Source organism: Elephas maximus, chromosome 17 (genome assembly GCF_024166365.1).
Source record: "Elephas maximus indicus isolate mEleMax1 chromosome 17, mEleMax1 primary haplotype, whole genome shotgun sequence".
NCBI lineage: Eukaryota > Metazoa > Chordata > Mammalia > Proboscidea > Elephantidae > Elephas > Elephas maximus.
The window spans coordinates 10,163,314-10,179,521 of NC_064835.1; the positions used below are offsets into that span (position 1 = coordinate 10,163,314).

Genomic DNA, 16,208 nt, shown 5'->3' on the forward strand with positions numbered 1-16,208 from the left:
CTCTGGGTAGACTCAGACCTCCAACCTTTTAATTAGCAGCTAAGGGTTAACCATTTGTACCACCTAGGGACTTTGGCATGGTGAGGCACAAATCCTCTCTGTGGTAACAGGAAATTTCAGGACATACTGAGGCCCAAGGGAACTTTCTAGAAATAGTGGCCCCTTTTCCAGCATTAGAGTACAGAGATATAGGAATGAAAGAAGTTAGCCTTCAGATACAAACTGGAAATCCAATCCAGGCTCTGACATAGTCCTGTGCCGTCTTCGTGATCCTAAGTACACTCAAGTTCATTGCTGTGGCCACTGTGTATTTTGAGTGCCTTCCAACCTAGAGGGCTCATCTTCCAGCACTATATCGGACAATATTCTCTTGTGATCCATAGGGTTTTCATTTTCATTGGCTAAATTTCAGAAGTAGACCAACAGGCCCTTATTTGTATTTTTTCTTAGTCTAGAAGCTCTGCTGAAACCTGCCTACTGTAGGTGACCTTGCTGGTATTTGAAATACCCACGGCGTAACTTCCAGCATCATAGCCGCGCTCCAGCCACTACAGCATGCCAAACTGACAGGCGGTGGTAGTCTAGTGTAGTGGTTCTCATCCAGTGGCCAGGCCACGTCCCAAATCAACTAAATCAGAATCTTGGGGGTGGGACCAGGCATCAGTATGTTTTTAAAGCTCCCGGGTGATTCCAAGGGTGAAAACCACTGCTCTAGGGCCAGAGCACCTGGATCTGAATCAGGGCTTTGAACCAGTTTGTTCAGGTTCAAACCCCTGCTGAGAATTTGCATTTCCATCCTAGATATACTAAGTCAAAATCTACGTTTTCACAAGGCCCCAAGGTGATTCTTATGTATAACTTCTGGGAACTTGTTAGAAATGCAAATTCTCAGCAGGGGTTCAAACCGGATTGAAAGCCGTGGTCACCCTGCTCAGCCACTTCCTCCTTAGGCAAGTTTGTACAGTTTCCTCAGCCTCTCAGCTCCTCAGCTTCCTCACCTGAAAAGTGGAGATGATACTAGCACCAACTTTACAGGGCTTCATGAAGATTGAATGAATTACTATATTACAAAGCAATTAGAACACAGCCTGGCATGTGGTAAGTGTTATATACAGGCTACATAAGGAGGGACCAGTCCCTAGAGAAGGACATCATGCTTGGTAAAGCAGAGGGTCAGCAAAAAAAGAGGAAGACCTTCAAGAAGATGGATTGACACAGCGCCTGAAACAATGGACTTAAGCATAACAATGATTGTGAGCATGGCGAAGGACTGGGCAGTGTTTGGTTCTGTTGTACATTGGGCCGCTCTGAGTCAGAAGTGACCCGGCGGCACCTAATGTATGTGTTAGCTGTTATTACTGCCCAGGATGTGCCACACGTTAAGGACCTTTGTTATCAGATCAAATTGAGAGTCATAATTTTCTTCCTGACATGTGTGGGGAACACAAGGCTGGGCAGCTTGCAGGGGCTTAAAGAAAGCTTACACCGCAAAGGCAAGAGTGAAGGATAAAGTAATGCCGCTAAAAACTAACCAACCAGCCAAACTCGTTGCCGTCGAGTGGATTCTGACCCATAGCAACCCTAGAGGACAAGGTAGAACTGCCCCATAGGGTTTCTAAGGAGCAGCTGGTGGGTTCAAACTGCTGACCTTTTGGTTAGTAGTCAAGCTCTTAACCACTGTACCACCAGGGCTCCTAGAAATACAACAGGAATACAGTCAGGTGAGGAGAGATGTAAAAAGAGGATGAAAAGCGGAACGAGAAGAACTCAAGGATTTTCCAGGAAGCCAGGGCAGGGGCAGACCATTCCATAGACCCTCTCTTCCCTGCAAAGGGCCTGGGTCCCTGGGAAAGCCAAGATTGGTAATGCTCATTTGAAAGGAATTCAGAATAAGCCACAGGCTCCCTCTGGTGGAAATAGAGGGAATTGCACCCACCCCTCAGACAGTTTTCAAGGAGCACCTGGCAGATTTGAACTACTGACCCTTTGGTTAGCAGCTGTAGCACTTAACCACTATGCCACCAGGGTTTCCGAGTTCTGGGTCTCAGACTAAGGCTGTTTTTGCTGCTGCTGTGTTGGTGGGGCAGTGATTAAGTGGTACGGCTGCTAACCAAGAGGTTGGCAGTTCGAATCTGCCAGGCACTCATTGGAAACTCTATTGGGCAGTTCTACTATGTTCTATAGGGTCGCTATGAGTCGGAATCGACTCGTCGGCAGTGGGCTTGTTTTCTTGTTTGTTTTTTTTTTTTTGGTGTGATTAAGAGTTGTCGGAGCCCTGGTGGCACAGCGGTTAAGAGCTCGGCGGCTAACCAAAAGTTCGGCAGTTTGAATCCACCAACCGCTCCTCTGTCTTATAGGGTCGCTATGAGAAGGAATTGACTGGAGGGCAAAAGGTTTTGGTCTTCCAATTACTTCCCAGCCTTGGTTGTTCTTCGTGACTCAAAACAAGTCTGAATTGCAGAAAATTCCAAATTGAAGTGAAAGTGCAGTAGGTCCCAGTTCATGTGGCCTTCCTGGAGAGGGAAGGGAGAGCAGTCACAGATTCAGAATGTCACTTGGACCAGCCATTTCCCATCCTGGCTGCTCCCCAGCATCACCTGGGAGCTTGTTAAGCACCAGCTTGTGTGAGCCCACCCCAAGACTCATATTCAATAGGTCTGGAGGGTCTCCAGAGTATCTGATTGTTTAAAAAGGGTCCCAGGCTCTTCAGAGTCTGCAACCTGATGAAGCCTCACCTTTCACTGAGGAGGGAACCAAAGAGCAGAGAGGGGAAGTGATCCATCCATGACCATTTTGCCTCCAGAGCAGCTGAAATTCCCCTTTGAGTATGGCATGCTCAGTGGGCTCTAAGAATAGAACATTCTAGAAGCATAACTCCTCTGCACTGCTCTTACTTCTCCCCAGGCCCCCTTTTGGTTTACCTTGCAGCTGAATCCAAAAAGCTCCTGAAAGCCCCCCTCTTCCATAGACCCCACCACCACCCCCGGCTGGGCCTGCCCCGTTCCTCTTTATTTCCCTCGCTGTCACGGACAGCCTCAAGTGCGTACCTCTGTCTCCTGTACAGAAACACTGAATTCTTTTTAGGGGTTGGCCTGCCACATTTTATTTGTCAGAACAGAATGTCACAAAGACCTGGGGGCTGAGTTGTAAGGACCCAGGTTTTCTCAGCCTGCCTCCTGATCTCTGAAGCTGCTTCCCCCGACCCCAGGCCTTCCCTCTTTTCCACAGGCAGGTGTGTGGGGTTTACACCTCCCCTGTCTGCCCTGGATGCCAATGCGTGCTTTGGGAACATGGCTCAGAGGAAGGGTCCAGGAGGGCTCTGGGTGGTGAGCTGGCTGCAACCAGGGTTGAGCAGCTGTTGTGGGAGCCCAGGGTCCAGATTCTAGTTCTGGCTCTGATACAGGCTAGATATGTAACCTTGGACCAGTTGCTTCCTCTCTCGGTGCTCAGTTTCCTCTTCTGTAAAATGTTATTCCAGTTGTCATCATGATGACTCTGATTTGTGGCAACGCCGTGTGTGTGTCAGGGTTTTCAATGGCTGATTTTTTGGCGCCTCTGGGTGGACTTGAACCTCCAACCTTTTGGGTAGCAGCTGTGTGTGATTACCATTTGTACCACCCAGGGGCACCTCTGTAAAATGAGGAGTGTCTATTTGCTCTCTAAGGACCTTTTCCATTCAAACTTTCTGTGATTCTGTGAGCAGTTGGTGGTTTTCAGGGCCTGGGAACAGTAGATTAAGACAAAGAAGGAAATTCTCAAGCCGAATGGTGGCTCACCTGCCTCGTCCCCACAACCCTTCACACACCATGTGCACTGTCTCCCCACATGCTCTGTTCATTTTAAACTCCAGTTGTTTGCTGCAGACCTTGGTTCCTCTGGGACTTCTCCCCTCCCTTCCCTCAGGTGATTGCAGACCCGGGTTTGAAAACCAGACACTAGGTGGCGTCATGATCCCACCATTCCATCCAGTCTTTCAGGAGGCCTAGGTGGGGAGGGAGGGGAAGGGCAGATGGACTCCTTCCAGATAGCAGAAACTCTCCTCAGGGGAGGATGCTGCAAAGGCCCTGGCCACCAGTATTAGGAAGTCGGTACCGGTGGGAGAGGCAGCCTAACACCATCTTGGTCTGAGGTTGCTGTGGGCGGGTCCCTGCCTGAATGGACAAGGGGTCTGGAGGAAGCCTCCTCCACACAGTCCCCTCAGCCACCCCAGCCCTGGGACTAGTCAAACCTGCACCCAAATAGGTGATGGGGTGAGAGGGAGAAGGCTGGTGCCAGCAGCTGTGCATGGTGGTGCACTTGGGGAACATGGCAGAAATAGCTCAGTCTGCGGCCACAGACAGCTCAGTCTGCAGCAGGGCCTCTCTGCAGCCACTCCCTTGAGGAGTAACTTCCACCAGCAGCACCCAGTACTTGTGGCCACAGCAGCACCAACAGCTTGGAACCTGTGGACCCTTCAGACTCTCCAGCTTTCTCTCTGCCTGTCATTTGGAAGCCAGACCAAGTCCTCTGTCCCCAGGGCTCTTGTCAATTCGGGGGGGTGAGGAGAGGCCCACAGGTGTCGATATTGGACTTCGTGCTTTAACAGGAAAATGGGTGCCCGAGCAATTCATTGAAAAACAAGAGTGACAGGCTGTATTTGTACACCAACATGGAGAAGTGGGCCGTGGCAATTCTAGAAGGAAGAGAGGGAGGAGGCAGGCGGCAAGAGAAGGTGCCCTCTCTGAGGCCGCTTTATTATTAGCATGAGGGTGGCTGGGCAGGAGGAGGCGGTGCCCACCCAGAGGTCACATGGAGCATGGTACCTCCGTCAGTCCCAGGGCCTGGCTCTGGCGGGGTCAAGAGGGACTTCCTCCAGACCAGGAATGTCCTTGGCTTCCCGGCCTGCCGTCGTGCCAGGGGTGGGCACAGCTGAAACACATAATGGCAACAGATGGCCTCGCTGGTGGACGGGTGACCCTGAAATCCTTCAAGGGCCCGTCCCAACCAAGCCCCTTCGTTCCTCCACAGCCCCCTTCTCCACACTCCCAGATTTACCTGGGTTACAGCTCGTCTTCATTGACTTGCCTGGGGGCGGGGGAAGGAAAAAGACAGGTTAGAGGTTAGTGGGGGAGACGGTAAGTCTAGGGGTCCCTGATGAAACTCCTGGCCCTGCCCCCGCCCACCTCAGGCTCTCTAGGCAGGCACTCACCGATGCTTCTTTTGGCCCCCACAGCGGAGCCTTTTGCCTTGAGGAGAAAAAAGGGGGTTGGTGAGTTTTCATCCAGCCTTGCTTCCTAGGAGGCCCTCTCTGCCCGGGAGGACTCAGGTCGTCTCATCCTGCCTCCCTCCCTCCCTTCTGACAGCACTGCCACAGTGTCTGGCTTGGAGGCCAAGTTTAACTGTGTCTCTCTTCACATAAGCATTTAAGAGCCTAAGTCAGTTAGCTGGTCAACAAACATTTCCTGAGTTCCTCTTTCTCGTGGGTGTTGAGCACGCTGAGAGCAGCGGCCGAGCCTGGGCCACCGTGAGGCCCCAGCACAGCGCCTGGAGCGTAGCAGTTGCTCAGTGAGCACTTGGAGAGGATCTTGGGAAGGGTGGCAGTAGGTACAGAGCCGCGATCTCTGCTCAGCCCATCTACTCCCACACTGATGTGCTCAGCCACAACACAGCACTGCCTGCAAGGAGCTTGTGGCCCAACCAGGGAGACCAGCCGGATACACAGACTGAAGCATTTAGATAACAACGTTGATGTGTTAGAATTTCAGGACAAAGCAGTGGGTCGTTGTCAAGTTGATTCCGACTCATGGCGACCCCACGTGTGTCCGAATGGAAATGTGCCCCACAGGGCTTTCAGTGGCTGATTTTTCAGAAGTAGATCACCAGGCCTTTCTTCTGAGGGGCCTCTGGGTGGACTCGAACCTCCAACCTGTCAGTTAGCAGCCGAGAACATAAACCATTTGCACCAGCCAGGGGCTCCATGTTTGCTACATAACATGTTTTCTTTTCACTGGCTTGTGTTGCTGTGTATTTTTTTTCTGGATGCACCCAAAACACGTCAACACGCAATATTAAGCACCTGTTGTGTGTCTGCTGGGGTTGGGGGATATATATAAGGACACTTCTCTCCTCCAGAACACTCCATGTCTACTCCAATCCTTCTAAAAATACATCCTTGGCTACCACAACTTTAGATGCTAGTCCTAATCCTATTCAACAGATGTGTAAGTTGAGGCCCAGGGAGTCCAGGATCCACAGTAAATTAGCAGCAGGGCCCAAGGCCTCTGACTCGCAGCCGCACTTGCTTTCCATCAGTCAGGGTTCAGACAGACCTGGGTTCGGGTGAAGCCAGCTCCACTTCTTATTGGCTATAGAGCAATTACTGGCAAGTCGCTGCACCTCTCGTCCCTGGGAGGTGGAAACAGTTAATGCACTCGGCTGCTAATCAAAAGATTGAAGGTTCAAATCCATCCAGAGGCACCTCAGAAGAAAGGCCTGGCAATCTACTTCTAAAAATCAGCCATTGAAAACCCTGTGAAGTGCAGTTCTACTCTGACACACTTTGGGTCATTATGAGTCAGAGCTGGCTTGAGGGCAACCAGTTTGGTTTTTCTTTTGGCTGCAGTCTCAGGGTGGGCCTCAGTTTTTCCATCTGTAAAATGGTCAAAATAGTAGCCATCTCTCAGTGAAGCTGAGAGGATCAAATGGGTGAAGATGTAGCTAAAGTCTAAGACAACCCCTGGATCGGATGGCCCTCCCCCTTGCCTGCTCTCTGTTTACACTGGAGCTTCCCATCTCGGCAGCTCCTCTCTGGTCCCCTAGGGCAAGAGGAACCCTCACTCTGTGTGGCCCAAGAACTCAGTGGGGGTGTCCCAAGAAGCCTCTCTCCTTTCCCACATTCCGGAGGGAGGTCTGGGGGGACACTCCTCTCCCGGGGTCTGGAAAGCCAGTGTGTTCAGTGGCTTTGAGAAGATATGTGTCCCTTGTCCAGCACCCCCCTCGCCATCGGGGCTGCCCACTTACTGAGGAGGATGATGAGCCCCACGATGAAGGCTAGGGCAGCGAAGATCAGGCCACCGTTGCGGACAGACTCATAGTCTCGGGAAGGACAGGGCAAGAGAGGTGGATGGGTCATCTCCCTGGACCCTCCTGCAGCCCCCTCCCTCAGCTCACCCGGTAACTGGGAGATACATATGGGAGATGTAATAGGGACCCAGAACTGGGCAAGGCTGGGAGTGGGGCGTGCAGGGCTCAGGAACGGTGGGGAGCAGGGGGTCCCCAGGCTTACCGTAATAGAATGGGTCCGCATCCCCCTTGGAGCCGCCACCTGAGGAGGGAGCCAGAGAGGGGTGAGGGGGAAGCAAACGGCCAGAATTCCCGTACTTCCCTTCCCAGCGGACCCTGAAGCTCCAAGTGGGCGAGGGGAGGCTTGGGGTCTGCTAACACCACGGCTGTTGTGGCGTCTGCCCAGGCTGCTTCAGACACAGCCAACTTTTCCAAGAGGAGATCTATGCTGTCTGCGGGGGCCTGGAGCAACTCTGAAAGAGGACTGCTTCTTTCGAGCTCCTTGCTTCATGCAAAAGTAAGACAGGACCACGAAAGGCGCCTCCCATTAGACTTACTAGCAGCCTCTCCGCATAACTAATCAACTGGAAGGTGCTTAGCAAATATTTGTGAAATGAATGAAAGAATAAAATAGAATCTTAAAGTCAGATTGAACAGAAGGAGGAAACTGAGGGCCAGTTTGGAGACTTGTCCAAAGTGCCAGAGGAAATTGGAAGCAGAACTTGAACCCACATCTCTAGGTACTTTCCATGTTCCTTTGTTGCCATCCTCAAAAAAAAAAAAAAAAAAAACCTACTGCTGTTGAGTTGATTCTGACTCATAGCAACCCTGTAGGAAACCCACAGGGTTTCCAAGGAGCGGCTGATGGATTCGAACTGCTGACCTTTTGGTTAACAGCTGAACGCTTAACCACTGTGCCACCAGAGCTCCATTACCATCCTCAGGAGGAAGCAAATTTATTTAACAAGCGTTAATATAATGTTGACTATGTGCCACGTTAAGGGTTTTACAAAATAGTAGCTCATCAAAACAACCCTGTGAGGCATTATTATTATTCGAATATAACCCATGAGAAAACAAGGGCACAGAGAGGTTAAGTAACGCATCCACTGTTACACAGCTAGTAAGGGGTAGAGCTGGGATTTGAACTCAGGCAATGGGTGGCTAAGAACCTAAGTGCTTACCCCCTTTGATATGCTGCCTCTCAGATGACAGGAAGGAAGGAAGGGGACCTTTCAAGGCAAAGTCATCTGGCCCTGCCCGCTGCCTCCTGTGGTTTTTCCCATCCTGCCCAGGAGCTGCTCAGCAGCCAACAAATGTCACAGTTCTGCCCTCCAGCCCTGTCAGCTGAGTACCCTTGTCCTTCGGCAGCTGGAGGGCAGCCTGGCCAGAGCTTTTCTCCCATGGCAGAGGGTTGTCCCTCTTTCCCGCCCTATTCAAGCCCCTTCTCCACACCAGGGCAGGAGTCCCTGAGGCCCAAGTAATGTGCAAGCTGGCACCTCCCAGGCTGTGCTGAACTATGCCCCCTGCCTCCACCCCTGCCCTACAGTGGGAGGTCTTGGGGCCTGGTGAACCCGGCTGTCCCCTGCAGCCGGATCCCTAGGCCAGGAAAGGACAGATGAGGAGGGGTCAGTGCTGGTCTTGGGGGCCTGAGGCAGTGGTTACTCAGAAAGGCCAGGGGCCAAGGGGTGGCCGGGGGGGCTCAGGGCCCTCCTTCCATGCAAAGCACTTCAGGGCTGCCTTCCTGGATTTGGTCCGGATCTTGTCCAAGGTCACAGAGGAAGTTATAACAGAGTCGTGGCTAGGCCCAAGCTAGGGGTCCCCTGACCATACCAGGAAACTGCCCCCTCCCTGACTTCCTCATTTTGAATCATTTGATGAGCCTCCCCTCCCCCTAAGACCCTCAGCTTTTCTAGATCTGACTCAAAACTCAGTCAACAGATGCCTTTGTTGGCCTCCAGGCCTCAGTCACACCCTTCATGGGGTGCCTTCTGGAAGTGTGTCCTGAACTGGGGGGATCTTTCCCCAAAGCCAGTCAGGAAGGCTGCCCAGAGGGGCCAGCTCTTCCCCTGCCTAGCCCCCATCCACTTCCTACTCTGAGCTCAGACTTAGACTCAGCAGAGTCACCGTCCATGGAGCCAGAGCTGGAACCTGCCAAGAAGTCAAGGATGGACGTTGACCCCCCACCCCCCTCCAGCTTCTGCCTAGTGACTAAAGCTCTACCATTCAGGCAACATTTCTTTGGGTTTAAGGCAAAGTCCTCTTTAAAACGCACATTTTCTAGAGAGGAGGCTGGCACCGGGGAGCTGGGTTGTCTAGAAGGCAGGATGCCATGAGAGGGAAGAGAACCTGGGAACAGTAGGGTCCAGCAGAAGTAACCCGTTGCTTCACACACACGTGCACACACACACATGCACTCAAGCACACATGCACACGCGCATGTAGACTCGCGCTCACCATTGTCCGTTGACAACCCTGCCATCTCCCCAGCTGCCTCGTCTCTCCTAAACCTCCTCCTGCTGCCTCTGCTTCGGGGACAGTGTCTGGCAGGGGGGTGGCTGGGTACAAGGTGGGGGCATTAAACATTAACAGTGCCAGGTAATATTTACCCTGGTCACAAAAAAAGCCCTGATGTGGACAGAGGGCTCCTGCTGTGGCGTGAGGAGGGTCAGGAAGGCGCTGGCTGAGTTTCCAAACCCTCCCAAAGGAAATTTCCAAAGAGAATGGCAAGGGACAGTCCAGCAGTAGGATTCTCCCATCAGCCGGAGGAGCCATGTTGTGGCGGTGGGAATAGGAAAGTGGAAGTTTCAAAAATATTTTCAAAACATATACTCCATCTGGGAGCTTTTAGGGACAATGTCTGGCACCCCCAGTCCCAACAGCTGCCCACCACGCCATCCACTGTGGATGGATGCTGCTTTGCAACTGATGTTCCTTGGCTGAAGATGACTCAAGGCTTCCTTGATGTAGCCCCAAGTCGCCTTGCCCCCTACCCCCAAGACATCGCTCATGGGCTACCCTGGCATACCACACACGTTCACACCTCCGTCCTTTGCTCACTGTGGAACACCCTTTTTTATCTTATCTTATTTACCCATCAAGGCTGGGTCTTGAAGCTCATACCTCAGTCAGAAAGGCTTCAATCACCCCTAATGAATCACTCCTTCCCTGCCGCCCCCAGCACTTTACTTCTACAGCCATTAAGCACTTGCTCCATCCATGCCAGGTTCCCAGTGGGCATTGTAAGCTCCTGAAGGAAGGGACCAATATCATTGGAAGAATACCTTGCTGTTATGGTTTACAAAGCACTTTCATAACTGTTTCCTAAACATTGAGCTTTGTGTGATTCCCCCATTTTACAGATGAGGTGTCTGAGGCACAGAGAGGTTGAGGGCTTTGCCCAAGGTCACACAGTGAAGGGTGAGTCAGGTGCTCTCCCATGTCTCCTTAGCAGCTTCCCCACTCCACTGTGGCCTCCTTCACCCAGGGACTCTGGTATCTGACACTCTGTAGGTGCTGCATAGCTGTCAATAAGCCCTAATCAATTGAATTGGCTCTCAGAAAAGGCTAATGCCCAACGTTAGCCAAAAAGGCCAAGGTCAGTGATCAGTGTCCACCAAGGGCAGTTTGGTCCTTCCAAAGAGAAGTCCTCCTCCAGCAGTGACGGGATTGGCTCTCGAATTCACATCCTGGCTCTTCCACTTGCTAATCATATGGCCTCAGTCAAGTTACTTAAGCTCTCTGTGCCTCAGTTTCCTCTTCTGTAAAATGGGAATCAAACCTATTTTGACTGTTATGAAGAGTAAATAGGATAACGCATGTTGTTATGAGGAGTAAATAGGATAACACATGTAAAGAGCATGACACAGACCTGGTTCATAGAAAGCACTTGAGAAATACTAAAGTCATTACGGTTATTGTTACGTGTGTGTCGACTGGAGAAAAAACAGGCATTAGCCTTTTGTTGAGCATAGCTGTTGGGGCCAAGAAAGCCAACGGCATGGGAGTGAGATGAAAGAGAAAATGTCATGGCCCTACAGACCAGGAGCCGTGACACCCGTTCAGCTTTCTTCTGTTTTCAGAGCCAAGCGATATAGACTCAGAAGAGTATTACAGGCGCTAAGCTTAGGAAGGGCTCATCACGTGCCAGCCTCTTTGCTGAGTCTTTGCGTGCACCATTTCACTCAATCCCTTTTAGCTTCATTTTATAGGCAAATAAAGAAACAGCTGATCATTTGCTTCTTGCAACAACTCCTGGAGGTAAGCAGGACATTGTTGTGGTCCTTGCTGGGAAGACCAGAAAAATTTAGGGCAGGGAGGGAAGGGCACTTGCCTGAAACACACAGTTAGAGGCAAAGCCAGGACTAGAAAGCCCAGGTTCTCAAGACTCTTCTAAAGCTCCTGTCATTCTCCTCACAAGACAGAACTCCTCCCCACCCCACCTCTGCTTGTGTTTTACACCATCTTGTTATCTTAGTGTGTATTGACTATCTTTGTAAGCCACTGTGGATCCCTTCTGGAATAATGATGGGTATAAAAATAGGTGGAAAGCTGGAGGATAGCTAGCTAGCTCAATAGATGAGAAAAAAAGAACTAGGAAAAGCAAATTGACAGTTACATTTTTGAACTCTTTGTGCAAGGCACTACTTTAAGCACTTTATAAAAATGAATTCGTTTAACCCCACAATAACTCTATGAGGTAAAGAGCTATTATCATCCCCATTTTATAGATAAAGAAACTGAGGCACAGGGAACTTAAGTAACTTGTCTGAGGTCAGGCAAATAGGAAGTGGGGGAGCCAAGATTTGAATCCAGCAGTCTGCCTTCAGAGTTCATGCAGACAGATAGAGGGACAGACACACAGATAGAAGAGGAGGCTGTGGGCTAGTTGTATTTCCAGCTCTTCAGGCTCAGAGACACCAAGCGCCCGCATCACAGCCTGCCCAGGACTCCTCTGCGAAGTCCTTGTTTGGAAACCCTGCCTCTCCCCATTCCTGGGGGCCTGGTGGGTGCATTGGAAACTGATGGAATGGATACCATCTCAGAGCCTGAGAATGTTAGGAGGGGCAGGGTCCAGGGGGCTCACCTGAGTACCACCTGTCCATGGTAGAGCTGCTGGCTGTGTCCACAGGTGGAAGAGAGTCGTGAAGTGCTTGGTGCCGGGGCCTGGATGGTATGAGTAGCACCCCCTCCCTCGACACCTCAGTGAGCGCGCAGACAAGAAGACACAAAGGCAGGAAGGAGGGGCTGGCAAGGGCACCCTCACCTCCTGCCCACCTGCAGGGCAAGTTGGGGCAAGGGATCCACGTGAGAGTGAGAACCAGGGGGAGATTCTCTGACCTCCACCTGGCTCCTGAGGAAGAAGGAAGCGGTAAGCCACAGAAAAGCAAACCTTGCCCCCCACCCCCCAGCCCAGCGGCTGTATGCCACAGCCAAAACCCTCCAGGCAGCCTAGGGTGCCTGCAAAGCTTGCCAGAAGCCAGGAGGGCACTGGATAGGGCCAGAGCCAGCAGGATCAGGGCACTCACTGTCCACCCAGCCCGCGGGGTGGCAGTGGCTGAGGGAGACGCTCAGGGCATTGGTGGGTCACCTGAGCCTTTACTCAGCTGTACCTTCGTCCTCCAGCCCCTGATGAGCAGGATGATTTTTGGTGGATCCCAGTCGGGCCTCTGTCCTGAGATATCCTGCCCCAAGGCTCCAGTTCTGTAGTTAGATGCCTCTGAGACCGGACAGAAGAGCAGCAGGTCCTCGGAAGTTGCCCCCAGTGGGGTGCGATGCTTTCAATGGCACCCTCCTGGGCCTGAGGGGCCAGCTGCAGCCTCCTGGGTCATTCAGGTAACCGGGCAGAGAACGGGGGCAGGCAGGGAGCAAGAAAGGGAGCTAGTGTGGGGGCCACTCCAGTGATAGCCTGTCTTTCCTCTTGGCCCCTCGATTAGCCCCCAGGGACTTATCACAGACTATGATGTCAGATCCGCCCTCCTGGCACACCTCAGCAGCCCAGCTGGAGACACCAGAAGCCTAATGAGGCCTCAGTGGGCTGCTCTCTGGTGCCAGAGGGGAATAGCTGGAAGGTAGCACTTCTCTGGGCCCAGGGCAGGGGTGGAAAGGCTGTCCCCAGCAGGAGCCAGGAGCCCACCACACTGGCCCTGCCCTCCCTGGCTCAGTAGGGTCTCTGCCCCTAAGGCCTCTGACATGGCCAGGAGCAAGGCCCGGCTATTGAGCGTCTCTGGGGCTTACTGTGACACAGGGTTTCCCTCGGGTTCGTTGTGTGTTGTCCAGCATGGCCACCCCGAACACAGACACTGAAGATGAGGGGCCAGTTCTGGCCCAGCCTCTGACCCTTGCTCGGGGCCACCCTGACAACTTACCTCTCTGTCCCTCCTCAGCGACACCTCCTGCCCAGAAGGAAGGACTAATGACGCCATGGGGAGGTTCCTGGGAGCAGGAAAATGTTCTGAAAATAGGCAGAAAGCCTACAGGGACATTGCCTGTGATGTGGGAGGTCAGCGGTGGTGGAGGACTGGGCAGGCAGCTCTGACCCCAGGCTTCTTGCTCCTGCCCGGGGTCAGGCCTGTCACAGTGTTTCCAGGTGGAGACCTGCACATGTGGCTGGCCCAGTGCTGCTGAGTGGAAAATTCCCCCAGAGGCATGTAAGTCTCAGGGCTGGATGGGACTTTAAAGGTTACCTGGTCCAAACATGTCATGAGTGGTCCAGAAAAGTGGAAATCTCAGCCGGAATAGACATACATATACACAAACTCTGCTCCCCACATTGAGGCCTAACTCTGGGAAAGAAGGCAGCTCCATCCCAAACAGAGACACTGAGTCCCAGACTGACTAACCAGAAAGGGCCTCCAAGGTCATCCCTCCCAACCCCTTCACCTTACAAACAATTCCCCCCTCCCCCCGTAAAAACCCTTCAAGGGCTCAGAACATAAACCAAGATTCTTTCTGTATTCTCTAAGGACCTTCTTAATCTGGCTCCCGTGACCTCTCTGACCACATCTTCTGCTTCCCTGTCCCTTCTCCAGCCGCACTAGTCTCCTTGCTGGTTCTCTAACCTTCTAGGTTTGCTCCTGCCTCAGGACCTTTGCATTGGCTGCTCCCTCTTCCTGGACACACTTTCCCCAGACAGCTTCCCGGCTAAATTCACACTGCCCTCAAGTATTTCCTCATGTACCTACTCAGAAGACCCCATCTTGACCTCCTTGTCTAAAATTTTCATACCACCCCCTGCAACATTTCAAACCTTCAGCTTTATTTTTTCTCCTTAGCACTTGCTATTATCTAATAAGTTGTGTTTTACTTATCTTGTTTCTTGTCTCTCTCCCAACTAGAATTTAAGCTCCAGGAGGGCAAGGATTTTTGTCCGCTTTGTTCACTCCTAGATCCCAAAGCCTAGAACCAGGGCTGGCATGTAGTGGACCCTCAGTTTTGTTAAGTGAATGAATGAGTTCCCGAGAGGTAGGATAATTTCATCAATGACCGAGGCAGACCCAGATGTGCCTAACTTAGTCCTCTTTCCATGATATCACCCGCCCTACAATAGGGTAACAAGACTGTTTGCCCCCAACAGAGAGACAGTGGGTGATCAGCACCCTCCCCCCTAGCCAACACACACAAACACATATACATCCTGCCAACAGCTTGCCCAGAGTCCTTCTTGGGCATTTCCCTGTTGCCCCTCATTCCGGTTCCTCTCCTCCCCGAGCCCTGGGGCAATTTCCAGAGAAACTTTCCTTTACCTCTTTCAGGAGAGGCCCAGGAGCTGATGGTGGAGGTCCCAACCCTCTCACCTCACTCACACCCAAGTCCTTCCTCAGACTTCTTCCTCGACCTCCCCAGGCTGACTAAAAGTAATAGGTCCTGGCCAACACTGGGAAAGGGGGCCCTTCTCTCAGAGACGCCTGTCTCTCCTCCAGAAGGGCCCTGGCCCCTACGACACTCCAGTCCAGCTTCCCAGGAAGTAGCCAGGAGAGCCTCTCCGCCCACATGCCTTTGCAGGCAAGACACAGCAGGGCAAAGTCCCTTTGGGTTCTGACTCTGTACAAATGGACTGTGTGGCCCTTGTGAAGATAACCCTCTGGGGCTCCTCCCATCTATAAAATGAGATGCTAGCATCTACCTTACAGAGCTGTTGCAGAAATAGAGATTCTGTAGGTAAAGCACTTGGCAAAAGAACTAGTTGCTGTTGAGTAGATTCCAACTCATGGCAACCCCATGTGTGTCAGAGTAGAACTGTGCTCCCTAGAATTTTCAACGACTGATTTTTTGGAAGTAGATCGCCAGGCCTTTCTTCCAAGGCACCTCTGGGTGGACTTGAACCTCCAGCCTTTTGGTTAGCAGTGAGCGCTTTAGCCATTTGCACCACCCAGGGACTCCCTTGGCAAACGAGGTCCTAGTAAATGCCAGTGGCTTCAGGGTCACTCACTCTGAGCTGGCCTCACGGGACCAAGGACACTCAGTGAAACCCTTTCTGCTTGGCTCAGTCCCCAACCAAGGTGATCTCTAAAGCAGGCTCCCCTGAGAGCACCTCCCCTCCCTGGTCCCCAGGTGATCTCTCTGGCCTACCACCCACCTGCATCCCCAACCTTCCTTTCCTTCCCAGTACAAACCCAAGCAGAACAGCTTTTCCCTGATGGCATCTTGTCCCAATTCTTGTTCTTCTGGTCTTTCCGGGGATTGTGGTGTCCACAGTGAGGTACCAGGAAAGGCGACAGGGCAGGTGAAGATCCCAGCCCGTAGCCCTTTGCCTGAATGTTCCAGATTTGAGGGCAGAGACAGACACCCAGCCATGGTCTTCATTCCCCCCAAGATCCAGAGATGAAGGAAGTCTTTGGGAGGTGTGAAGAGGTAACCCAAGCAGGGCCAGCAACTGCTGGTCCCTCGGTCACCATGCCTCAGTCTCCCCCTCTCCCAAGCAGGCCTCCACTTGTCCCCTGACTCTTAAGTCTCAGGGCAGCAGTCTAGGGTGGTCATTGTTGGTTGGCAGGGTAGGGGGGCAGAGGGTGAGGAATCCAGCTGAGATTTGCCTCCCTGGTGCTCTAAGGCAGACCTTCACCACCAGGCTCCCCAACACCGGACTCTCCGGCTCCACCAGCTGGTGCTTTGAGAGGGCCGCCTGTCAGAGCCCACGGCCTTTAACTCCAGGCCTCCAAATCAATTCT

The 16,208-nt window shown here is 52.2% G+C and overlaps 1 protein-coding gene across 1 annotated transcript; it reads right to left on the reverse strand.

Moving 5' to 3' along the window:
* Positions 1–3,026: 3,026 nt before the first annotated feature.
* On the reverse strand, positions 3,027–12,857 carry FXYD2 (FXYD domain containing ion transport regulator 2). Its single transcript, XM_049856692.1, has 7 exons — positions 12,654–12,857; positions 12,128–12,318; positions 7,265–7,303; positions 7,000–7,074; positions 5,189–5,225; positions 5,035–5,064; positions 3,027–4,908 (listed from the first exon to the last, which is right to left on the reverse strand). The coding sequence occupies exons 2-6, from the start codon at positions 12,144–12,146 to the stop codon at positions 5,040–5,042; spliced, it is 195 nt and encodes a 64-aa protein (XP_049712649.1). The 5' UTR covers positions 12,147–12,318; positions 12,654–12,857; the 3' UTR covers positions 3,027–4,908; positions 5,035–5,039.
* Positions 12,858–16,208: the final 3,351 nt, after the last annotated feature.